General features: G+C 33.7%; 1 protein-coding gene across 3 annotated transcripts in view; it reads left to right on the top strand.

The window, feature by feature from the left end:
• Nucleotides 1-27,419, top strand: part of LOC111046456 (tetratricopeptide repeat protein 39B) — a 50,293-nt gene that overhangs the window by 15,675 nt on the left and 7,199 nt on the right. For all 3 annotated transcript variants that reach the window (XM_022332010.2, XM_039443057.1, XM_022332012.2), the window contains 9 exons: nucleotides 754-829; nucleotides 1,430-1,562; nucleotides 3,933-4,065; nucleotides 7,513-7,612; nucleotides 9,050-9,115; nucleotides 13,402-13,569; nucleotides 14,846-15,171; nucleotides 18,491-18,714; nucleotides 20,288-20,525. In XM_022332010.2, coding sequence (XP_022187702.1) covers nucleotides 754-829; nucleotides 1,430-1,562; nucleotides 3,933-4,065; nucleotides 7,513-7,612; nucleotides 9,050-9,115; nucleotides 13,402-13,569; nucleotides 14,846-15,171; nucleotides 18,491-18,714; nucleotides 20,288-20,525 — 1,464 coding nt within the window. The remainder of the gene's footprint in view (nucleotides 1-753; nucleotides 830-1,429; nucleotides 1,563-3,932; nucleotides 4,066-7,512; nucleotides 7,613-9,049; nucleotides 9,116-13,401; nucleotides 13,570-14,845; nucleotides 15,172-18,490; nucleotides 18,715-20,287; nucleotides 20,526-27,419) is intronic.

Below are 27,419 nucleotides of genomic sequence, written 5' to 3'. Positions count from 1 at the left end.
ATACCATGGGATATCTACTTACGCTATTGTTTCTCTATGATTTCAGTGTCTAGTTTAAATGGTTTTCCTCGTACGTTTTTATGAAGTTAAAATTTGTGTGGACAGCATCTTATCCATTCCACATTGATAGTATCAACAGAGGAAAATACATCCATGGATTGAGTGGATCAACAATGAAAACCATTTACACTAGACACTGAAATTGTGGAATTTCTTCATATATGGTGTAAATGGTTTTCATTGTTGATCCACTCAATCCATGGATGTATTTTCCTCCATGTTAGCATTCTTAGTCACGTACAGCTCTTCCAAACCCATGTGAAATGTGAAACAAAATTTTTCCCATAATAGTTTAGTCTTTAGCTTGAAATCGCCTTCATACTTTCTGCATAATAAATATATTCCTGTTCAATTCATATCCTTTCTGAGTAAAATCAGATCATCAAGCATTTTCAAATTATTATACTTCTCGAGATAATGTTCATAATCATGAATTCTTGAAATTCGTAATTCAAATACGAAGCGAAGGATCATATTCATTTATTCATGAACATCACATGAATTTAATCCAATGAATTGTATTCGTTTATTTATTTATTTAATGATGAAATATAAAAAGTCACAACCGTATTTTACCCTATCGGTCCCTCTACCGACTCATGTAAGAATCTTCTAGGATTATCTAGATCTAGATATCTAGGTTTTGTATTATATTAATTTAATTTGCTAAAGTTGTTGAGTTTTGATTGACAGGGTTGGGTCCAGTATGTATCACACCATAGGAAATTCAGTTTTCTGCTTCATGGAGGCTGTCTTAACTTTCGATCCTGTAAGTTTTTGTTGTAATAATTTTCCAAATTTTCAATATTTATGTTTATTTTTATTTAAAAATTACACCTTATTGATTCTATTTCGAATCTATCTTAATTTATAAACTAATGAAATTGTAATGATTATATTTTCTCGTTGTTAGCGATTGAATCATTCTAGTATTCAGCTTCTTTTATCCTTTCATAAGTTTCATTGTTCATTATAATTTTCTACTCTCAACTTTTTAAAATATATAAAATTTATAATTTGTAACTTTGTTTTCAATTTATTTGTTGTTGTAGGCTAAGAAACATTTTTATAATATAGCGTATTGAAGACATTATGGTCTAGACCCTGACTGCTCTTTACACACACACTGCTCAAGTCATAAGGGAGTCCTTAGAGGAGTTGCATGCTCTACGTTTCCATTTCAAAATGTGTGTATTGAAATATGTTATATCTTACAATATATTACTGTTGTATTATAGTAATTTATAATTAGCTACTTCTATTATTGTAGCGTTCTCATTGTGATGGTTATTTCTGTATTTCGTGTTTTCCATGCAATTAAAACAATACCAATAAACGTATAATTGTTCATTTAATTCTATTGTTTCAGACTAGTATTCAAAAAACTTCGGAAGCTCTCAAACAGAGTATTGCACTTTGCAATTTCTATAGAAAAAAACGAAACGCTATCAACTCCATTGGGAAGTATGTGAAAAAAACGAATTACGATCATTATACGACAGGTAATTTTTAAGCGCATATCTTTCTTTATGTAATTCATTTACTCTCTTTTCGTGAATTATATACAGGGGGTTTACAAACTCTCTACCAATACTCTAGGGCCTTGGCCTAGGGCATTGTTCCTGGCTAAAAACATAACTAAATATCATAATCTGTCCGGAAGTCTTCAGTTACTCACACAGCGGCCATTTCGCTTTTTTCGCTTATTATTTTTTTTATAAATAATGGTTGAACATACGAAATTGAAACTTTGCACGATCATTTATAACAACTAGACAAAGCTAGAAAAAAATTATGATAATTTTTCAAATTCATAAAACAAAATGGTGGTCATTTAAAATTTTGTTTCTTGAATAACTCAGAAACCGTTGGTTTTACAAAAACCTTACAAGAATAGCTTTTTTTCGTAAATTGATTGCCTATCGATTGGTACCAGATTTTATTTCACATTTTAAGATTGGATCAACATTAACTGAGATATGGCAGCCTTAGTGTTAGGTGACCACTGAACGCTTGTTGCAGTGCAAACCAAGGCATAGAGTCTCCTCAATGATGCAACAATCTCTATTTGTATTGCATGTTAATAGTAAGCGATTTTAGGTCATTTCAAACAATAAAGTAACGTTACATAACCCTCTAAAGGTGGGTCACCAACCACTAAAGCTGCCATATCTCAGTTGATATTGATTCAATCTTAAAAACTCTGGTACCAATCGATAGGCAATTGAATTTACTTGAAGAACTTATTATTGTAAAGATTTTGTAATATCAACGGTCTCTGAGTTATTTAAGAAACACAATTTTAAATGACCCCCATTTTGTTTTATGAATTTGAAAAATTATCAATTTTTTTGTAGCTTTGTCTAGTTATAAATAAGTGCAAAGTTTCAATTTCGTATGTTTAACCATTATTTAGAAAAAATAATGAGTGAAAAAAGCAAAATGGCCGCTGTGTGAGTAACTGAAGACTTAAGGACAATTTAAATATGATATTTAGATATGTTTGTTACCCAGGAACAATGCCCTAGAGTATTGGAAGGGAGTTCGTAAACACCCTGTATAGCGTTATCAATTATTTTTTTTAGTATCTTGGACTTTTGGATTTCTTGAAATATAAGGTAACGTGAAATATGGTTCTACTGGGTGAGCAAAAATATTAGGTGATTTATTTGTATAGATATTTCGAATGAAGAATTAATAATCAGCAATTTTTATGTGCAAAAGTCTGAGAGAGTCTTTTAGTAGAGTAGGCTACTACGCAGGAGAAATCAATGTGCCTTCTTTGGCTTCACAAAATCAAATACAATCAAACTGATAAAATATGTTTTCATTTACAGATTCTTTAAAAAAGAATCATTTTGACTCACCTAGAAAACTATTATTATACGTTGGTATGAACATTTTATTGAAAAAGGATGTTTCTACATTTTGGAGTGATCCAGAAATTTAAGATATTTGATATGTAGTAAAACGTGTAGTAAATAAAACAATTTGTGATGTAACACCATTTAAGAAGTAGAATTATTCGTTGCTATTTTACTAACCTATAAAATGATTCAATAATTTATGCTCACTAATTAAATTACATTCTTAATCTTCAAAAATCTTATTATAATAATACCAACTGTTTTCCCCTTTTCAAATCCACTCCCAGATAGATTCAACGAATCAATTTATTATTTAAAAGCTCAGTTCTTACTCATGCGATCATCAATTTATTTGAAATATTTTATAAGTGCAGTGATTCAAATCATTGAAATACTTTTTATTTTCGAATTATTCTCATTTTATGCTATGGTTTATTACTTGATGATTTTGTTTGCTTCTTATCGAGTTATTTTGATGTATTTGTATTGTTTTGCAAAGTCCTTGATAAAGTGGACAGCGGACCTCACTAATAAAAACGTCATACTATTATATAATATTATCACTTACCGTATCATTACAGCTTTATAAAATGTGTTTACTAGTAGCCTTACAATTCAATGGTTCTGTTGGATATTTCTAGTTCTATTGTATTCTATTAATAGACTATTAGAATACTCCACTGAGTATTTCTATTTTGTTCTATTAGGAGTATTGCATCCCACACGAGTTCATGCCTAGGGTTGTTCACTTTTATTTCACAATTCTATTTATTGTTTCTGTGTTGTTATTTTTTATTATGCTTGTTAAAATAAATACGTTATTGAATGATTGAATACTAAACTGTTGAATATATTAGTTTTTACTATTAGTTTCTTTGAAGATGTCTGTAGAACGTGTGTACAGTCCACAGTTGATTATTCTAAAAGCTCTGTTGTAAATCATATCTACTTAACTAAATCACATCCAAATTGGGCACATTATTGTATTCATTGTTCCATTTACAGAAGAGGTTCACGCAGAATTGTGCTATGCTGAAGCTTTACTTTTGAAATCTTTGCTGACATTCATCGAAGATGAAACACTAGTTAGTTTCATCAGAGCGGGCTTAAAAATCAGATCCTGTTTCAACTCATACAAGTAAGAATATTATTAATTACTTTTTCGAGTATTGTAGTCTTGTAGTATTCTCAAATAAACCTTTTTTACTATGAATGCCTTCTCTGAACCTAATCATTCTATCTAGTTTAGTATGATTTTGTTTTATTCAGCATTCAATTTCATTTTTCAGGCTAGGCGCATATTGAGACACGACAAGACGCAACATGAGCGAGTGCTAAGACTAGCCTGCCAAACGATCATTCTACGGGTTTGGTGACAAGTTTGGAAATAGCTTAATATATGTTACAAGGATAATTTGACAATATTTTCCATTAGGGATCATATTTGTATAAAAACGTCTTTTCTGTCAGTACAAAAGTTTTTCGATTCTCCATGTAATCATTTACTTCATTTTTGTATGATTTATTGGTATTTTTAAATACGAATAACATTTTTAACAAGTTTCCAAACTTTTCACCAATCCTGTATAATGCTCATATTGAGACGAGGCTGGCACGTGTGATCAGACATGGTGATGATAGAAGTACAATATCGCGCACTAGCAGCTTAGTTTTGTGGCTGAAATATTTCCTATTAGACGTGTATCTCTATCATACGGTCATGATTATAACATAATTTTTGCTATTAGTTTTGTGTGCTTCAATCATTATCACATGACATAAATAAACGCGCGCGTGGCACAAAAACTGTACTTATTCCAGAAAACCACGCGTGTCGTGTCTTGCAACGATAGAGCTGCTGTCATTAGTGTGATTTACGCTGATCCATTCTTTTACAAGAGTTACAAAAACTCGTGCTATGCAGCACATAACTAAACTTGCTGATCTCGTTACAATATACGCGTTGCCAAGCGCCTGTCTTGTGGTGCCGATTGGCGTTGATCCATTATTTTTACAAGAGCTTAAAAAATTTGTGCTGTGTCATGTCATGCCATACGCACCAGTCACGTCTCAATTTGCGACAAGCCTTATTCTTTGAATAAGTGTCATATATTTCTTGGATTATATAAATATGTTTAGTCTGTTCATCAACAACATAACGTTTGCGCTTGTGTGTGTATAAAAGTGATGACTCGAATCAGTTGTTAATTGCTGCACTCGTAAATACTAGTTCACAATGCTTCCATCCACACTGAATCATGTATACTTCGATTATTCAATTCAGTATTCATTTTTTACTCTAAAGTGAAATTCAGATTATAAAGTCAGCATCTGTTTACATTGGTTTGCTATCCTAATCTTTAATTGAAACAAATAGCTCTATCCTTTTCCACCTCCACACCGTTGCCAAAATGTTTGTAGAAATATCATGAGATATCAAAAAATTCAATCACAATTTTTTTAATGAATTATGGAATAGTTATTTGTGCAACTAGTGCACAAAGTGACAGTTTGCTGCACCGAAAGAAACGTTTACACCCGAGCCGTAGGTGAGGGCGGAATGGATTCTTGAGTGCAGCAGAGGAACTTTGCTCACGTATTCCACATTAAACTTTTCCTACAGTTACTATTGAATATGAAAAGTGGGTAATTATGGGTAAAATGATGGCTGGAATCCATCAAATGTTTGTGTGTGTGATGCTGTTATTAATAACAACCTTAATTCATTTAAAAATTAATAATCCAATTGAAGTTGAAAATTCTCAGCCAAAGTTCTCATTTTTATTCATTCAAGAATCAGAAAAAATACAGATAGAACAAAATACACGCCAACAGCTGATTGGGATGGCTGAACCAACAAGCGCGCGACCTAGCGGGAAGAATCGTACCTAAGTTTGTTTCATCCAGCTAAAAAGTACTGAAACAGGATTCAGAAATTTAGACTTTTGCTCAATTTACCGAGAAAAATGCTCAAAGTAAACTGAAAAATATTTATAAAAGTAACATAGACAACAGAGAATATTTATTGTAGTATTCTTATGTTTTTGTGAATAAAAAACTTTTTTTTATTGTCAATACTATAGCCATCTAGTCTGGAGACTAATGAGCTATTTTTTTCTACCCTAACATTCTACTTGAAAATGTTAACAGCGAATATCTCATTAGATATTCTTACTGATATTGATTGTTTAATTAATATGCACACTTATGACTGTACTATAGAAGCTAGATTCACTCAATCACTGCTCTGCTCTTTCACTGGACACTAATTGAACAAGCACTACACTAGTTCATACGGTTTCCTCCTTTTGAGCCTCCGCACCAACCCTTCATTGTCTAGCAGCTGGTTGCCTCAACGTTGTCGTGTTGGTGCTGTCGCCCCTCGTGCCTCTTCGCATGCCTCTGGATCTCGGTGGAAACCAGGTCAACGTGCAGGTCTCTATGAAGATCGCTGTTCCTGACATATCAAGGAGCATCCACAATGTTCCTCAGCACCTTGTTCTGGAACCGTTGTATGACATTGATGTTGCTGTCTTTGGTACACCCCCAAAGTTGTATACCATATGTCCATACTGGCTTTAGTATCTGTTTGTACAGAAGTACTTTGTTTTGGATTTGTAGGTTGGAGTTTTTACCGATCAGCCAATACAGCTTCTTATATTTGATTCCAAGCTCCTCTCTCTTCTTTTTGACATGGGCCTTCCAGCGAAGCTTTGCGTCCAAGGTCATACCTAGATATTTGGCATCATTGGCATATGGTACAACTTGGTTGTTAATTGTTATTGGTATGGACAGGTCCTTCTTATTGGTGAAGTTGATGTGAATCGACTTTGCTTCATTTAGTTTCATCCTCCACTTTCTAGTCCAATCTTGAATTTTGTTGATGGATCTCTGTAGTTTTTCTGTTGCAATATGAATATTACTGTCTACTGATAATATGGCTGTATCGTCTGCAAATAATGTTGCTGTAGTATTCTCATCAAGGCTGGGAATATCGCTGGTATAGAGTAGGTAGAGAAATGGTCCTAGAACAATTCCTTGAGGAACTCCTGCTTTTATTTCCTTCAAATCAGAATACGAATTTTCATGCCTGACTCTAAAGTATCTGTCAGTCAGATAGGATTTTAATATATCTGTAAATTGCTTTGGTAGCACTTTTTTCAGTTTGAAAAGGAGATCTTCATGCCACACTTTATCAAAAGCTTGCCCTATATCAAGGAAAGCTGCTGATCAAAAAACTATTTGATTTGATATGTTGATGCTATCTGAAATGTGTTGATAATTGTATATAATAAACACAAAAAATTTAGGTGGAGGAAGAATGTTGTGTCACTGGTAAAAATTGCTTTTTCTCCCTCGGGGAGATTGTTTCCCCTCAGAAAACAATTCCCCTTTCCCCACAAAACGTTTCCCCTCAAAGAGAAAAGTTTTACTCCCACAAATAAGAAATAATTATTTATTTTGCAACGAAATGCAATAACAATCTTCTTTTCACTGATTCATTCGAATAATACTCATATCTTTCTTTCTTTTCATACAAATGTTTTGTGTATATACTTCTGAACTGTTTCTTCGTTTTTTTTAGAGAATGTCAAATAATTTTGAACACCAAACATTGGGTGAATGACAACTACAAATTGCATTTCGAAAGTGGAGTTCGAATGGGAATTGGAGCATTCAATCTGGTAATAATGCTTATTTCAATAATTAAAAATTAGGTTTCCACTTTATTCAAATTGTAATTTTTATATCTTATTGTGAATCAATGAAATAATACTTAGTACTTAGCAAATAAATACTTTTGAATTGTTTGACAAATAATCACATAACTTGTAGAAACTTGCTCATTAATATATTATGATATTTATTCAATTGAAATTAACACAGAAATACAATACGGGATAACAGGCAAGCTTTCCGTCAGGAACGATTTTAATTTCAAATTTAGCTAAGGTAAACTAGCCCACGTTGGGACACCAAAATTCAAACTGTTATAGCTTGGAGAAAAATAAAAAAATCTTTATTTTCAAATTTTATATTTATTGTACTTGCTTTCACTTTCATCCTTGAGGATGGCAACTGCATTGATTGTTAATTGAATTTTTTATTGCAAAAACAATTTTTTTTTAGAGTATCCCAACCTGGGCTTAAGATCGGCTCACAATGGAACATCCCTTGCCCAGGTTTGAACATTGAATTGAAAATAAGCAATTCATTATTTTTGTTAATTTATTAGAAACATATTTGAATTTACATTTCATTATAAATATTAATAGTATAAATACATTAGGAATGTTTGAACTCGTGGCTAGAGCACAAGATTTCTTTTTCTAGTCACGTTATTATTTATCAGGTTATTATTTAACAAAAAAAAATGTTTTTCTTGTTACACTGTTGTTAATTGGTGAATAAATTTGATTTGATTATTTGAATATTTTCAAATCTCAAAGTGTGTTTGAAACCTCTGAAGCTACATTACAGGCTATAATCATATATCATTTTTATCTATAATTTATTTCATTGATATGTAGCCTAGGTACTTTGAGTAAAATAAGATTCAGAAGCAATGCTCATCGTTATATTATGAGCATATCATGATTGCAATGTCCCAATGTGGGCTTTTCCAAGGTGGGCAGATGGTCATGGCTTTGTTTTAGACAGAATAACTAGATTAAAAATAAGAGTTCAATAATGTTCTGTATGTAAAAATATAAAAAAATACAGAAGGCATATTAGCTGTGAGACTTTCCTTGGATGGTGGATTTTTAGGGAATTAAAATTCGTCTCCTCAAAAAAAAGAGGTTGAAAAAATATGTTTTTCTTAATAACGACAGGTGCTACAGCTTAAATTATTATGTCTGTTAATAAGCCTATGAACAGCTGATAAAACAACGCAGTTGTTGCCAACCACACTCACTAATTTCCCACAACTTGAAGTGTCCCAACGTGGGCTAGTTTACCCTACACAAAACAATTGGGTTCCAAGAAAATATTTTGATAAAAAAAGTTTCAAAGTTTTTAAAATTGTATATAATTAACTAACTCTTGTTCTTGTATTTTCACCACTGGTTTCAGATTTAAAGTAATAGACTATCTATTCAACTTTCCATTTTATTTTTTAGATGATTTCTCTTCTACCATCAAGAATAATTAAACTATTGGAGTTCATTGGATTTTCTGGCAGTAAGGTTGGTAATGCCTTATTCTTCAATTTTCTTTCTCACTTTTTGATGTCTCTTTCGATTTTCTTTCCTTTGCGCTTCATTTGTTATTCTATAATTTTATTGTTAATTTGTATTCAGATATATCGGAAAGAATAATAAATGTATGTACTTACTCATGCAATGTCATACAAATATGAAGTTTCACCTTCTAAACATCTATGATAACAATTCATACAATATTTCTCAAAGTTGATAGAAACATTCCAAAACGTTCATTCCATGAAAAATTGCATGTTTGAATGCTCTTACACCGTATTTATTATTTTAATGGATAATATATACCACCACTCTTGAAAAACGACCAATCAACTTTCATCTACAATGATCCATCCCAGCATAGCAAACAATTGTTTGTGACACTTGAATCGAATTTAGAGTTGAAAGCACGACTTTGTCACTTAGCAACTAGGTAACCAAGCTAATAAGGACCCTACTTACTACTATCTCCGTCACGAGATACATCTACTAATTCGTCTTATCATAGAGGAAAAACAATCAAATAAACGTAGATGATGAAAAACTAAATTAAAATTAACGAAAAGTTAAATATAACATAACAATAGTTTGGAGTTCTAATTCTTAAACTTGAGACCCAACCATAAACTAATAAATTATTCCACTATATTTATAAATATATCTTGTTCATTTAAGGCGGATCCCCACTTATCAGTATCAGTGTCTCCGTCCGTTCCAGTACAGCAATAAGTAAGGTACCGTACTTGATTTTTGACAAAAAAAAAAATACAGAAGAAAAACAATAGGCTTACATAGAATCTAACATTGAATTCCAAGCAAACTATCCAATGAAAAATTTGAGTTGAGAACATATTTTCAATTGTTTTCAGCAGGCCTATGTTTCATTACAGGCAGTGGACCTATCTATTAAAAGTTAAACATTAAGTTGATTGGCTTACACTTCTAGGGCCGGTTTCCGAGCTCGGGATTTGGTCAAGTTCTAGACTTTAAACAGCTGAAATAAGAAAATTGGCTTTCCGAAACGGGGCGTAGTCACGTTTGAATTAAATTTCAAAAAACTAGAAAATTAAACACAAAACAAAATAAATAGAAAATAGTGTAAAGTTTCAGCTATTTTGAATTATCCAGAAATGTTTAATTTCCTCAAGGAAAAACGTTTCCAATTATAGAAATGAGAAAATAATAACTGGGACTACTGTTATAAAAACTGCGACTACGCCCCGTTTTGGAAAGCTAATTTTCTGACTCCAGCTGTTTAAAGTCGAGAACTTAGCGAAATGCCGAGCTCGGAAACCGGCCCTTAATGTTGTTATAAAACAATAACAATGCACCGTCTTCAAAATACTTCAAGTAAAAATCCTTCGAACAAATTTTATAAGCTCATTAGAAATCAAGTTTTTATTTTATTTGTCAAGACTCAATGTTACTCAGCATCCAAAAACTCGTATTGTGTTTTGAGATTTTGCTCCCTGGTTTACTAATACTGTGATAGGTGAGGAGGCCCGAGTTCATCATAACAAAAACTAGGTTTGAGCGACAGCTGATTCTACATATTTATTCTACATGTTTATTGTACATAATTATCGAGTGTGATTGTAACGATGGATGAGTGTGAAATTCAAAGAAGACTCAACGATTATCCTAATTCATTAAGGCTGTGTCATATCAATGCTGAGTCCCTTCCAGGTCACTTTGATGATTTCAAGGAAATGTTTTTATCATTGAGTTTTGATGTAATTGGTATTAGCGAGTCTTGGTTGAAGCCTTCTTTGCCTGATTCAATCTTCGAATTGTCTGATTACAAATTATTCCGTAATGATAGGCTAGGGAAGGGTGGAGGGGGTGTCGCTGTATACATACGATCTTTGCTTTCACCGAAACTGTTGTATTCTTCTCCGCAACCCTATTCCAAGTCACCAGAATTTCTCTTCATTGAGATCTCGTCGGATGATTGTAAGATTCTCATTGGTGTAGTATATCGTCCTCCTAAGGCGGGAAGGCTGTCTCTTTTTGAGAATGCCTTACTGAATTATATGCACTTATATCAGCATATAATATTGCTTGGTGATTTCAATTGTGATTTATTGAAAGATGGCTTCGAAAAGAATCAACTTATGACTTTGATTAACTCTTTGGATCTTAAGGTTATAAATTCATCAACTCCAACTTATCTTCTTCCCAATTCTAAAACACTTTTGGATCTGGTACTTGTTAGTGAACCTAATTTTGTTTCTCATTATGGTCAGTTTCCTGCACCTTGCTTTTCTCATCACGACTTGATTTTTGTTATTTATGACCTATCGGTACAATCAACTGCTGGGGAACATTTCACATACAGGAATTTCAGGAACTTTGATATTGAAAGGGTATTGAATGAGGCAATTGATATGCCTTGGCATCAAATTGGTCTTTTAAATGATATAAATTATAAAGTATCACTATTTAATCAAATGATTGTGGATGTTTTCGATAAGCATGCACCAATCCATGTTGCTCATACTAAACATAAACCAGTGCCATGGATTACTAGGGAGATTCTACAAGCAAGGCGTGAAAGGGATAGGGCAAAAAGGAAGTTCAAAAGGTCCAATAGTGAGGCTGATTTCAACAGTTTCAAAGCATTGCGAAATAGAGTTAAATCTTTATGCCGTAATGCAAAATTACGATTCTACCACAATACATTCAATTGTAATAAGTCTACTTCTTTTCTATGGGATAATGTCCGTTGTCTGGGTGCTCATCGGAATAAGAAGCAAAATATTAGCATTGATCTCCCACTAGATGAATTAAATGATTATTTTGTTGAACCCATCAACCCAACTACCCCTATTAATAATGAGGAGATAGCACAAAACCAATTAATCAACCAGTTTCTTCATGTCCTTCCAGAAGAACCATTCTTTTTCTCATATGTTTACCCGGCAGAAGTATCTCATATTATCCTCAACGCAAATAAAAACGCTAAAGGGGTGGATGGTATTCCAATTCTTTTCTACAAAAAGCTACTTCCCATTCTGCTTCCCACAATCACCCACATCTTTAACTTTTCTCTGCAGTCAAGTGTTTTTCCTGACTTATGGAAGTGTTAATTGATTGCTCATTGAGCTGGCGAGAACAAGTTACTCATGTTTGTAATAAGGTTTTTGGAGGAATGCATCAACTTAAAAGGATAAGAAGATTTCTGCCCAGAGCTGTTCGCACTACCCTTGTCATGTCCTTGATGATGCCATTCTTTGATTATTGCTGCATCCCTTATAACGACATAACAAATGAGTTGAATGGTCGGCTCCAACGCTCATTGAACTATGCAGTCAGGTTCATATTTGATGCAAGGCGTTTCTCGCGAATCACTCCATTCTTCATGGAGTTGGGTTGGCTCAAATTGGATAAGCGTAGACAGTATTTTCTTCTTTGTCAAGTATATAAAATTCTGGTCATGAGGGAGGGCCCTACTTATCTAGCAGATGATTTCATCCGGCTTGTTGATGTCAATCCAGATCGCAACACGAGATCTCATTTGTATACCTTGCAGATTCCAATTCATCGCACTGCAAGATACAATTCTTCGTTTGTGGTCACTGCTGCAAGACTTTGGAATGCTATTCCTGAACATGTCATTTTTTCTGCTTCACTAAGCGTTTTCAAGAGGAGACTTTTCAAATTACTTTTGGAGGGCAACGAGTAGTTTTTTTTCTTTGTTTTTTTTTCTCTCTACAGTATTTTATATCATTTTTTTTGAGTTGGGTTTTCTTTGAGCGCGCGCGCGCGCGTATGTGTGTGTGTGTGTATATATCTGTTAAGAAAATTTAATTTGAGTTATTTCATCTACTTTGTATTGATAGAATTTCATGTGTATTCCTCATTTCTATTCTGTAAACAAATAGGTTCTACTCTTTGTTTCTAAAAGTTATGTACTCTCATCTACATATTTATTTTCTGTTCTGAATATGTTAATTGTTCATTTTTTCCATTATAATGTAGTGCTAGTATGCAATGGGTCTTGCAAGACCTGGCAATACATTGTCATTTGTGATGAAGAATCAATAAATAATCAATTCTAAACCAACAAAAATCAGATTAGATCCTCCCCAACCTAGTTTCCGTTTGTGGTGAAACTAGGCCTAAAAATGCTTCTAAGCATTTTTAAATTTCAAATATTTCCGAGGGAACCCCTGGACCCCTTATCATTGGTGTTATGAAATACCCCCTGAGCACACCCAAAAGTTTTGCCCGTGATATCAATGATCTAATTTGTTTCTTTTAATGTTTGACAGGATATAGGATTGGACGAACTGGTTGCATGCTACGAATCACCCCATGGACTGAGACATATTTTGTCGGTTATGACTTTGCTCACATATAATTTGATAGTGGTGTACGTTCTTAGTCGGTCGGAAGGAGACCTCGAGTTCTGTGATGAAATACTCAAGGAGCAAATGAAGGTTAGTTCACATTAGTTAATTTTCAAGTATTTATGATTACTAGTAACGAGTAAAGCTATTTACATCCATTAATATATTCATCAGATTTTGCTAGATAATTGAGCTTCAAATCAACAGCTAACTGTAAGCGACACACATTTTGAAGTGCATTGTGTATGAGAGGCTTGCTTGATAATAAATAGTGTATATATTGGGACTATAGTAAGTCACTTGCAACCGAACAGCATTTAGAAACAATTGAAATTTAACGGTCTGGCTGCTAAAATTCTCAAAGGACGAGAGGCTCCATGTATCAAACAGAGCTTCAAGTGGGTGTTTTGTGTTACAATAAACTGTTTCCTGATTTGAAATGATGAAATTATTAAATAATTGTAAATACTAATAGAGGGATTGCCATTTAAAGCCTTAAATTTCCCTAAACCTATCCTAACCTCATCCAACCCTAATCCTAAAATCTGAGTTTTTATGTTGGTAAAAGTTTGATGTTCTGCCATTCCTCTTATTGGCCTCCAAAGAGTGCTTGGCTCAGAATGAATTCAAAATATTTCATAAATATGTGTTTTGATCAACATTTTTGACTAGAAATGGCTAAATCTAATGTAAAATCTTATTCATATTATATTATATTGTGTGAAGAAAAATTATTATACAGAGTGAGTCATATGGGAACACCTCAATAAGTTGGAAACTGCTGTAGATATAATACTGTAACTCTAAGGATAAGTTATCGGTCAAATACTCTACCTGTTGACGTACAACTGAATTTCAACCCCTCATAAGGGGGTGACTTAGGGGTTGTAACTCGAATATTTTGAATGTAAACACCCATTGTGTGATACATCATTATAAAGGCCTTTTCGAAACGTGAAAGATGACATCAATAAAAATGATCTATGATACTTTTATCCAAAATTGCGGCTGATTGAAGTTTTAGTTTTTAAAGAAATAATTGATAAAGTTCACTCAGCCGCCATTTTGGATAAAAGTATCATATATCATTTTTATTGATTTCATCTTTCTCGTTTTGAAAAGGCCTTTATAATGATGTACTACACAATGGGTGTTTACATTTAAAATATTCGAGTTATAACCCCTAAGTCACCCCCTTATGACGGGTTGAAATTCAGCTGTACGTCAAAAGGTAGAGTATTTGACCGATAACAGTATTTATACAGCAGTCTCCAACTTATTGAGGTGCTCCCATACATATGACTCACTCTGTATATGCTTTGTGCCTATTTATAAAAAAAAAATATCTTATGATGATTGAATTCAGTTGTTCCCAGATGGTGCTTGGTTCCTCTTTTTTAAAGGACGTCTAGAGTTTATGAAAGGAAATCTTGTCGAATCGAACAACTGGTATGTAAAGTCTTGGAAGTCTCAGCAAGTGTGGCCTCAGTTCCACCACTTGTGCTTCTGGGATTTGATGTGGACGAATATTGTGAGGCAAGAGTGGAATGAGGCTCTCTTCTACGCCAACAAGTTGATGGCTGAAAGTAAGTGGTCCCGATCGATCTATGGATACCAGAAGGTTTGCTTGATGCTGATGGTTAAAAGTGACCTTTCAATCGCCGACCACCAAGAGATAGACTCTATCATGAGGTAATTTCTAAAAATAACACACAGTATTCTTTTCGCTGAATAAAAATACCACATCCAGGACACTAGCTTATATAGGTCGCCAACCTGTGTTTTGGTGCAAACTGTATATAAAGTCGCAAAATATAACAGTGATTGTCACAGTGACTGTCATTAGTTCTGCAAAATTCTTCCATTATAAAAGGCTGTTCTCCATTATTAAACATAAAAGATTGTATTTTTAGTAAAATAGAAATCTATGAAAGGAAAAAATACAAGGAAAGTAATACAAAACAAAATAATTTTTCTGTAAAAACAAACTCATCAGATTGAAAATTGAATCGAAAAGGTTTGAAGGGATGTTATTTATTCTCAATTTTCTTTATTATTTTGTCACTCTCCCAAAGAAGGATTTGCATGATATTAGGACCTATATCTCCAACCTCAGCTCTATCAACAAATTGCATTATTATTTTACTTATTATCAATTAAGCCTATTATCAATCACCCTGATGAATAAAAATCACATTTTTTCTTTTTGTTTTATGATCGCAATATTTCAATGAAATAAATTATTTTCTATTTTATTTGATTTTGAAATGTGGGTGATCTGTTTCATTTGTATTTTAATTCAAGATATTCATATTTGTAACGTTTTGCAGTCTATTTAAAACTTTGTAACTTTTCTTAATTCGTTCCTTCTTATTCTCGCTCAAGTTATTCTGTGGTAAAATCTCCACTAGAATCATAGATGCTTGAGAGGACTAGAAGTTTCAAATTTTTCACTGGATGATGCCCATATACATCTCAAACAACCATGTTTTTCATGCCATTCCAACCTCTGACTGTTACAAAAGCTGATTGATAGCTCTTTATCAACGACTAAATTATATAAATCTACTAATATTCGTTCAAAATTGGGAATATGATAAATATAAAATATTTTATATATCATTCATATGATTTACATGAAAAATATCTTGATAACGATTGTCTGCATATTAATGTATTTACATTATTAATGTCAGTATTCGAACAGGCCAGTTTCCAAGTGCTTTTAAAATTGCAAAAGTCATTCCTACTTTTATATCTGGTTCTAAACATCTTGTAAGTAATTACAGACCTATTTCTATGCTAATCATATTTTCAAAAATCCTTGAAAAAGCAGTGAAACCCAATTACAGGATTATTTAGAAACAAATAACATCATAGCAAATAATCAATATGTTTTAAATAAAAAAGACTAATAAATTGTCAAAAAACCACAGATTTATTGATACTTAGATACTGATAAAAATCAGAGATTGACAATGGTGTAATAACTGAAACCGGTCTTTCTAAGTATCAATAAATCTGTGGTTTTTGACAATTTCTTAGTCTTTCTTATTTAATATGAATAATTACCACAGTATCAACTTCTCAACTACACAAAAAGTGATAATCAATATGATTTTAGAATGGATAAAAATACATCACATGCTCTGTTTCATATAACAAAGGAGATCGTGCGGAGGGTGGAAAATCGAAAGCGTGTTTTTTCACCTTTATAGATCTTGCAAAAGCATTTGACTCTGAGGCTTCTGAGAAAAATGGAGTGCTATGGAATCGAGATTGTTCATTGAAGTGGTTTGAGAGTTACTTCCAGAGTAGGAAAAGTCAGTTTACATAAATGGAATTGGTAGTGACTCTATGCAGGTTGATTATGGAGTTGTACAAGGAAGCACACTAGGTCCCATACTCTTCCTAATTTATATAAATAATACAAGTAAATTGCAGTTAAATGGCAAACTGTTCCTGTTTGCCGACGATACCGCATTGGTTTCCTGTGGACGAACTTGGCGGGACGCTTTCAATGAGGCCTCAAAAGACCTTTTCCATGTGAAGAAGTGGCTCGATCAAAATAAACTTACTGGCTTATAGTATGCCAGTTCAAGAGTGTCTCAAGCTTCACTCATGTAATGACCACCTGTCACTCATCTGTAATTGTGAGACGCTTGAACAGGTTGAAAAATACAAATATCTTGGCGTCTTCATAGATTGCAGGCTTTGTTGGACTCCTCATATGGAATACCTCAAATGCCGCATTCGTCGACTGATATATGCCTTTCGGCAGTTGAGGGAAATTCTATCAATCTATCAATTGAGAAGGACATACTTCGCTTATGTTCAATTAATTATAAATTATGGAATCCTGGCCTGGGTATAGCATCCTCGTTGTTTACTTTGAGAGCTGTCAGAAATGCACAGCGAGCAATTATTAACACTTGCGTGAAACAGGATAGTCGCTACCCGACAGAACTGGTCTATCAAGAATTTCAGGTCCTTGATGTGCGACAGCTATACAGTGAAACAGGATAGTCGCTACCCGACAGAACTGGTCTATCAAGAATTTCAGGTCCTTGATGTGCGACAGCTATACATAAAATCACTTTTAATTTTCATCCGTAGTAAAAATGCAATATTCAACCATCCAATATAAAATGTAATAATCCATCAAATGCAATAATATCCATCCCTATCAAACACAAAACATGTTTTGATATATGTTTGGAATTTTACAACCCAGATTGGCTAGCAATTGCAACAGACTTAATAGTCATTACATATGCCACATTCTTTATAGAAATATACCCGCCAAGCAAATAGAACCCCTTAGCCTCAACATATACAAACTATCTTTAAATATGTGGTTATTTGAAACCGGGTGGGATGCCGCTGATCAGCTCGTACCAAGTTATTTTTCATTAGAAATCTTTCCCCACACACAGACTTGTCTATTTGGGAAAAATTTTCAAGTGTTTTATATTTTTTTATTCATGTATTTGTAATGAATTTGTGAATGAAACGCAATTTGAATTTGAATTTTGTACTCTAAATTTTATATACTACAATAAATCGAAGGCATTTTCAAATGCAATATCCAATATGTTTTTGTTTACATCATTCTAATAGTTCATGAACTATTTTCATTAACATGGAAACTATAAGAAGTTTATCCCTGCACATCCCTAGTAAAATCACATCTACAAGTACTGTTTTTTATTGATTAGTTTTTGGCGTAAATATGTTAAGGTTTTTTCAATAAGAATGTAAGGTATCTGCATTGTTATTGTGGAACGTCTTTGAATTGGAGGGACCCCCATCAGCATCAGTTTTAAAATTAACAATTCCCGATATCTTCCCAATTAGCTTCAGATTGCAGATTTCCATTCCGATTACTTTTTGACTTGTGTATCCTGGAACCGGTTCCAGGCATTTTACTCACTTTTCGCAATTTCACAGTTTATAATATATAATTATTGTTCCAAATATATTTTAAAAAGTACAATTATTTACTTTTCAGTAATATTCCAAAATGGAGACAACGAATTGCCGGGAAATCCTTGCCAATGGAGAAGTTCTGTGCCAAAAAATCTGAGAGATACTTTGCTCAAAATAAGAACCTAGTCCTGCCATGTTTTGAGCTTCTGCTTGTTTGGAATCTTTTCAAAGTGATTGGAAAGAAATGGGAAGTTTGTGATTCTTTGTACAGAGAAATTGATGAAAGTATGCGAAAGCTTGATGCAGGTACTTTTCCAGCTTTATAATTGTACTTTCTGTTTCACAATGCTATATAAACATTACTTGTATACATTATTGGAATCTTTTGTACATGTAGGCAAGGGAAAATCTTAAAAAGTGATAACCCCTTTCTCTTTTTCTTCTTCTCTTGAACATTCTTTGTAGTTTTTTATTTTCTCTTCTAATATGATGTATAGTATATAGTTCTGTTATTTTTATTCTTCAGTTCTATAACAACCAGAACACTTTCATGTTGGAATTGAAGCTTCAGTTTTGCACTTGAAAAAGTATTGGGACGCTAGAAAATTTATCCAAGGAGAAATCTGCTGAGTAAGACAATTATTAAGATATTGATATTGCTGCTAGATCAACCAATTTTTTCTGGAGCTTAGTGACATGGAAACAGAATGTTATGTGGTCCTAATCGTAAATGAGCAATTAACAAATATCTCGATTTCACCAAGGTCGAATTATTTCAGATGTTGATCTGATAGCTGAATGCGCTTTTAAATCATAATGAATTTGTCCAACTAGGATCATACACTAATTGATCTTGCTCCACACACTATGTAGAGCAACGAATTATACTGGAAAATAGTGCATACTTCTTCGCTTTGATCAAGCATTACAGGTCAACGAATTTGAATTAAAAAACAAAATTGATTAGCTACCGCACACTGATTCCGTCTGTGATGAGACATATTGTTAGAGATATTTCCCTCCTATGTTTTGGTAGAGTCGTAAAGAACTTGAATTTATTTTCAAAAATATGAAATATATTAATATTTATGTTGAATAACAAGCCATTGGACATGCGGGTACTGTATACTGTAGTTGGAAATTTGAACAGAGAAATGTCGTTTGCACAGATGCAGACTGAATGGTTGTTCTGTTTGTCGGTCTATGCACACGGCAGGTAGTAGACAGTCGGCCATAGTTGTTAATCAACAAGTTTGTATCTAATTGTCCAGCTATAGCTAGCGCATAACGAGAAGGCCCCTGATTTTCAATGTTGTCAATTGATAGCCAAGGGTCGTCTTGTTGTGCATTGTGTTCAAATGCATCTACTAGTTCTATTACGCATGCGCAGCGGCCACTGCCGACTGCTAAGATTCAATTGCCACCTCAAGAAAACACTGATGAGTTTCAATTATAACTCGAATTTATTATTGAATTTTTTATTTCGAATGAGTGCAGTTGGTCTTCTGTGTAGGTGTCCCAATATTTCACCTAATTAACAAATAACAGTTTCCACACTACTTACAATTGTCCCTCAATTGACTAATTCTCACCAACAGCTGATTATCAGTCAATCGGAACACAAAAATTTTGTCAATCTGTAAATTTAAATTGAAAACGACTAATAGAGGTAACCAACCATATAGATAACTGTGTATTGTATGATTATAACACAAGGGGTAGACAATATAATATATAAGGATAACCACTGGGGTACTGCACAGAGAAAATGGAGTATTAAGATATTCAATAAACTATCATTAGATAGACTAATGGATGAAAAACATTTCAAGCCTTTCATTATTCATTAAAAAGTGTACCATATTTTCATGTTGTACAGAAGCTGAGGATCCTTATGATGCTGATAACAGAGCATTGCTACTTCTCCTGAAGGGCGCTTGTCTCAACCAAATGGGCAAGCCATACCTAGCAGAAGAGGCACTAAAAGGTGTGTCTGCTCTTGCCAAGAAAATTAAAGAAGACAATTATCTAGTTCCATACTCACTAGTCGAATTGGCAATGGTTTATCAACAACAGAATAATCTGGAAAGAGCTATTCAACTGCTAGAGGATACAAGGTCAGAATATATAATTTTTTCCATACATTATCTTTGTATAAATTACCCTACACATAGGATATTCTCGAGTTATCTTTTTGATACCCCATGCCCATTTACGGCATTTACCGTGTAAACCATTATTAATCCAAGAGCAGCAATCATAGTTGAAATATAATTATAATAAGTCAGTTTGAAGGAAGACCAAGAATAGGGTTGGAGGATGAAGTGAGACTAGATCTCTAAAAAAAGGGATCTAGAGGGTGAATCGGTTGAATTCAGTCGTAATCAGACCTCCGTAGAGTGCAGATCGTAGCGAATAATTAGTGTAGAGTAGTACTAGTAGTGAAAGTGGAACAAGTGCTGTCAACAACAACAACCAGCAGTCTACTCAGCAGTTTTTCATAGTGAAAACTACTCAACGTTTTTTTTCTGAGTGAAAAGTGTGTCACCAAATTTTTCGTTTGAACGTTGCTCTCTTTAAAAATTAGGTTCTGTTTCTTTAAAAAACAATATTATCAAACTATCAATAAATTATGGTGTTTTGGATCTATCAGCCTTAAGATGATCCATTCGCCAATAAAACTACCACCATCCGCGCAGCTCGAATACGAGGAAGAGGAGGAAAAGGATGAAATGAATATGCCTCCCGAATTGCCACCGAAAAGTAAAAACGATAGCGGAATACGTTTCGAGGTACGTTCTCTTAAAAATATACAAGAGAAATTTCTAAAATGGGGGAGTGAAATTATCGTGAAAAAAAATTATCCAGAGAGGACTATGATACGTTTTTAAATGTGTGCAATGAACTTAACATCAGTATCGAAAGAATAGACGTTAAGCAAAATATTCAAGAAAACAACGCGGAAATGTTTGGAAAAATTCACACTCTGGAGCAGAGTGTGAATAAACTAGCAAGTGAAGTTGCAAAAAGCCACAACAAGCCGATCTCATTTGCTGAGGCCGTGCAACTGCCCAAGAAGAGGACCGCACCTTCTACATTATCGAGTGCCGCCTCCACTGCTGCAGCCAGGGAGTCTCCGCCCCGGACCAAGAAGCTGTCACCCAAGGAGAATGTGATCATCCTGAAGCCAGCAAAAATAAATGGAACGGAAAAGGAACAAAGCGGAAAAATTCGAGAAACAATAAAGAAGAACATCACCCGTGAACAAAATTTGAACATTAAAAAAGCCGTTGATGTCCGTGGTGGGGGTGTGCTGTTAGTGCTTCACCCAAGGGCCAATAAAGAAAATGTTTTGGGTGATAAGGTCCTGCAACATCCAAACATAAAGGTAAGCGAGCCACAATCCAAATTGCCAAGAATAATTCTGTATCACGTCGCTGCAGATATAACTGCTGCTGAATTGGCAAACGATGTTTTGAGAGAAATCTCGAGTCATCGTCATTGAGTAGGGAAAATTTCTTGAAAAACTTCAGGCCGATTTTTAAAATAGGACCGAAAAACAAAAACACCGTGCACTGGGTAGTGGAGGGCACTGGTGAATTAAGAAAAGAATTTATTAACAAATCGCGGATTGGTATTGATTGGAGGGTGTGCCGAGTTGGAGACTATGTTGCCGTCTCTCGTTGCTTCAAGTGCCAAAAAATTGGACATATCAGTAAGCATTGCACTCAAGCACAAAACACCTGTGCTCACTGTTCCACTACAGGACATGATGTTAAAGAGTGCCTTAATAGAGACAAAAAGCCCTCATGTTTAAATTGCCGCAATGATAAAAAAGCTTTCGATCACAAAGTAGGTGACAGAGAGTGCCCTTCCTATCAAAAAGCGCTACAACAAATAATTGTTCGAACTGATTATGGAATCTGAAAGAAAAATATTTGATATACTGAGGATAAATAAAAATAATAGTGATAGTAAAATCAAACAATCAACCCAACACAAAATGATTACTTTAAATTACATCCTTAACAAAATTGATAGTTTCCACGTAACAACTAATACTGATAAAAGTAAGATAAGTCTGGTTTATAATTTTGGTGAGAGGGTTCATGTTATGATATCTTTTACAAAAATAGGAAATATTATTAAAACATCCAAAGGTCTCTCTCTGCTTAGAAATAAAAAGTATTTCTCTCTTGAAGAATGGAATCACCTGAATGTGTTACTGGATTCTAATTGTATAAGAGTTTTGTTTTCTGATAAGAACATTCCTATTTTCATATTAAATGATGGTGAAAATGGGGTACTTATTGATCTTTTGAATAGAATAAATGATTGGAGTAAATTCAATTACCCTTTGATTATAGGAATTGATTCTTTTAACAATCTGGGTGAAACTTATTTTGATATTCTTGCCACTGAACTCTTGAGTACTGTCATAGGAGCTAGAGATTTGAAGTTTATTTTTTATTATCGAGGTTATTGTGAAATTAATTTTCTTAATATACCTAAGCTATCTGATAGTCCGGGAGTTGAGTACCCTGTGGGATTCTTTGAAGGTAATAATAAACGTGAAGCATTCATAAACTCTATGATTGAATTACGGACCCTACTTCAAAACACTGATAACGAAAATGCAAAAATATATAAAAATATTCTTTTTAGGGTCACGCATAGAAACATGTCAATATCAGGTGATGAACTAATAAGCGTCCTGAATAACAATATGAACATCTATGATAATAATTTGAAAAGATTCCTATTCAAAACAAACTCTAAATACCGAATGGGATATTGCTTGGAGCAGGGTGGAAGTTACGTAGAATTTCAAGAGGATACTTTAAAATTCTCTACTAAAGAACGATATGTTTTAGTCACACGTAATACTACACTTATGCTAAATAGCGAATTAATAAAAACTATAAATAGAATAACTCTTCATGAGTGTAAACTTCCTAAAATAAAATGGTATGACGGTGTTCCCGGCTGTGGTAAATCTTACTTTATAGTCTCGCATCATGAGCCTGGCAAGGATCTAGTACTCACTCATACACGGGCAGGTGTTAAAGCAATCCGTGAAACTGTCATTGAAAGGTATGGTCGAAAACATTGTAATCGTCTTAAGCTTGATTACAGGACAGTTGGCTCATATATAATAAATCATAATCAGAATAAAACATACAATAGAGTTTTTATTGATGAAGCTCTACTTATGCATGCGGGTTACATCGGTTTTATTGCTAACTTGAGTAAGGCCTCAGAAATAATTGTAGTTTGTGACGCAAACCAAATACCCTACATTGAGAGAAGTAATTATGCCACAAGATGGCATAAAATTTCAGAATTCTGCGAACCTTTTACAAAACAAACGGTAATTCGTAGATGTCCTATCGATGTTTGTTTTTGTCCTTTCCACTGTCTATGAAAATATTACGACGCTTAATGAAAGAGCTATCTCAATTCTGCCTACTTACAGAAATGGGGAATACCATCTGATACAACCCGACACTTTGATATTAACATTCACCCAATAGGAAAAACTTATGGTGGGTGATACTATAAAGTGGAGAGAGGATGTTGCACTTCACACAATCCACGAAGCACAAGGGCTAACTCATAAAAATGTTATTCTAATCAGAATTAAGTACAAGGAGAATGAAATCTATAACAGCATGCCCCATGCGATTGTTGCCTTGTCTAGACACACTGAAACTTTCAGGTATTTAACAACCAGTCTGGTAGATGATGCTGTGGACAAACTAATTAAGAAACTTAAATTCATGGATAGTGAGGGGCTTGTTAAATGGAACAAGGAAAAGAGAAGTGGACCTGATGATATAAGTTATGAGTGACACTGAAGAAGTTCTTAATATTTTAGAAACAGAAAATGAAACAGATGTAATCGACGATTATTTGAACTATCACTTTCACGAGGACAGAAATAAAGATGCTGAGTGTTTCAATATTATGTCTATGAATATACGTAGTTTGAATGCTAATTTCGATCAGTTTATTTGCTGCCTCAATGAATTGAAAACTGATATTCACATTATAATATTAACTGAGACCTGGTTGACTGCAGATATGCCGTTCATTTTCAACATTCCTGGATATACGGCAATAAATAAGTACACTAAACAGAATAAATGTGATGGATTATGCATGTACATAAAAGATTGCATAGGATTCAATGAAGTTTCACTCGATATCACTGATGCCAATGTAGTTAGTGCTGACTTAAGAATTGATGATTTTATTGTGAAGATGATTGGGGTTTATAGATCACCAAGTAATCAAAATATTGATAATTTTCTTAATAGTCTGAGTAATGAAATCAGTAAAATTCCTAATGGAATAAATGTATGTGTGGCGGGAGACATGAATATAAATACACATTCAACTAGTGTTCCTGTTCAAGATTATCTGCATTGAACAAATTCTTGCATTGACCACATTTTTTTATAAAAATTCAGGCAACCATTCTATGTCCATTAAAGGAGTTATATTTAGGACAACCATAACTGACCACTACGTGGTTGTAGCCTACTGAACTTGGTGAAGGTTCCTATCAATAAGGATAATAGAAACGTATTGATAAACACATTAACTAGAACCAACTATCATGCACTATTGGAACGCATAAGGAATGAAGATTGGGTAGAAATCTATACCGTGAATGGAAGCATTGCCACTATTATGGATAAATTTGTCGATCGTTTGACCAGTCTCATCAATCAATGCAAGAAGGTAAAAGTGATACCTAACAGACTTTGTCCCCTGAAGCCCTGGATATCTGAAGGCATCATAAGATCAATAATCACGCGGGACAAAATGCATTCTAGACTCAGAAGAGATCCTAATAACAATATCTTAAAGAATGAATATAAGGCTTATCGTAATGGTTTGAATAGGATCATAAATCATGCAAAGGAAGTCTACTATAAAGGGAAAATTGAAAAGTGTAATAACAACAGCATGAAGTTGTGGAAGTGCATAAACGAAGTTATAGGTGAGGCCAGTATCAAGGAAAAGAGAACTGAACTTGACGCTCACTCCCTCAACAATTATTTCACAAATGTGGATAAATTACAAGCTCAAACTATCAATATCCCTGATAATACTGGTGATCGATTTCCTGCAATACAGATCGATAACACGTTTTTTATGAGACCAACGTGCCCAGTTAAAGTTGAGGCAACTATTAAAAATCTAAAGAACAACTGCAGTCCTGGTATTGATGGTCTAGGTAATATTACGCTGAAGAAAATAGCCAATTTTATATCTCAACCTCTCGCTTTCATTTTTAATAGATGCTTTGAGGAGGGATATTTTCCCGAGCACCTCAAATCAGCCAAAATAAAACCTCTATTCAAACAAGGTGACCCGACTAATCCCTGTAATTATAGACCGATCAGTCTTATCAGCAACCTTGCTAAAATAATGGAGAAACTGATAAAGTCAAGAGTTGTTTCTTTCTTGAATCTTAACAAAATAATCAACAAGAACCAATTCGGTTTCCAAAATGGTAAAAGTACATCTGACGCTCTAATAAAATTCATCAATACTTTATCTGATAAAATAAACTCCAATAAGAAAACTATTGCGGTCTTCCTGGATATACGCAAAGCTTTTGATACAATGCCTCATAATACTTTGTTCAATAAACTGGAGTCCTATGGTTTCAGAGGAGTCTCGCTTAAATTGTTCAAAAGCTATCTGAGTAATAGAACCCAGTCCCTAACCATAAATGATCAATCTAGTGTAACTAACTTAACTTCTTATGGTCTTCCTCAAGGTACTGTACTTTCTCCCATCCTTTTCATACTCTATGTGAATGACTTTTTAAATTTAAGACTTCTAAACTCAACTGTGATATCCTTTGCAGATGATACTGCAGCTATTTTTCACGATAATTCTTGGAATGAAGTTCATACTATAGCTGAAAATAATATGCTTTTAATTAAGAAGTGGTTAGATAAGAATACCTTAAGTTTAAATATTGAAAAAACTAATTACATAACTTTCTCTGCAAATAGAGTAGGGCAGCCTAACGAGAATCAAGATTTGAGACTCCATTCTCAGTGCAATTTAAACTTGGGTAATTGTGATTGTCCCACCATTAATAAAATCAATAATACTAAGTATTTGGGAATCATAATTGATGAAAACCTTAAATGGGATGTTCATATTAAATACATATGTAGAAAAATTAGATATTTATCTTTTAAATTTTACCAAGTTAACAGAATTCTTAATAAGAACCACCTGAAAATGATGTATCATGCTCTAGTCAAGTCAATTCTGCAGTATGGCATAGTTGTTTGGGGAGGCTGTTTCAACTGTCATATTGCTGAATTATTTGTAGCACAAAAACTGATAATTAAAACTATATTAAGCAAACCCAGGCTCTATCCAACGGATATGGTTTTTAGTGATTTTGAGGTCATGACTATACGTCAATTATACATAAAAACCGTAATTGAGTACTTAATAAAATATAGATCCGATTTTCCTCTCACAATAAACTCTACTCTTAATTATTATAATCTAAGGGCCACTGCTAACAAATATGTAACCTATAACACTAATATTGAATGTATAAGGAGGCAAATAATTTACATAGGTACTAAAATAATAAACATCATTCCAAATCACTTTCTCATGGACAATAAGATCAGCGGAAAAATTAAACTGGATATAAAAAACTGGACATACAGTAATTTCTTCTTCCATTTAGATATATGACTCGAGATTTCTGCTCCAGCATTTTTTTTTTCATTAGTTTTTTCATTTTTCAGTGGACTCGCTTACCTTTATTTTGAGTACCTATTCCTCTGTTTTCTTCCTTCCCCCCATTTCTCCCTTCCTTTTTTCCTCATTACTTCTCTTCTCTTCTTTGCCTGCCTATTACATGGGAAACCATAGTTGGCTAGGTATCTTCCTCTCTTTTTTTTCTCTTCTCCAACACACCCAAACACTAAGCCCATGTTTCTTTATATTTGTAACATTTT

This window comes from Nilaparvata lugens, chromosome X, assembly GCF_014356525.2.
Source record: "Nilaparvata lugens isolate BPH chromosome X, ASM1435652v1, whole genome shotgun sequence".
Lineage (NCBI taxonomy): Eukaryota > Metazoa > Arthropoda > Insecta > Hemiptera > Delphacidae > Nilaparvata > Nilaparvata lugens.
The sequence above is the reverse complement of the archived record's forward strand: the minus strand, read 5'-3'. Positions and strand labels throughout refer to the sequence as shown.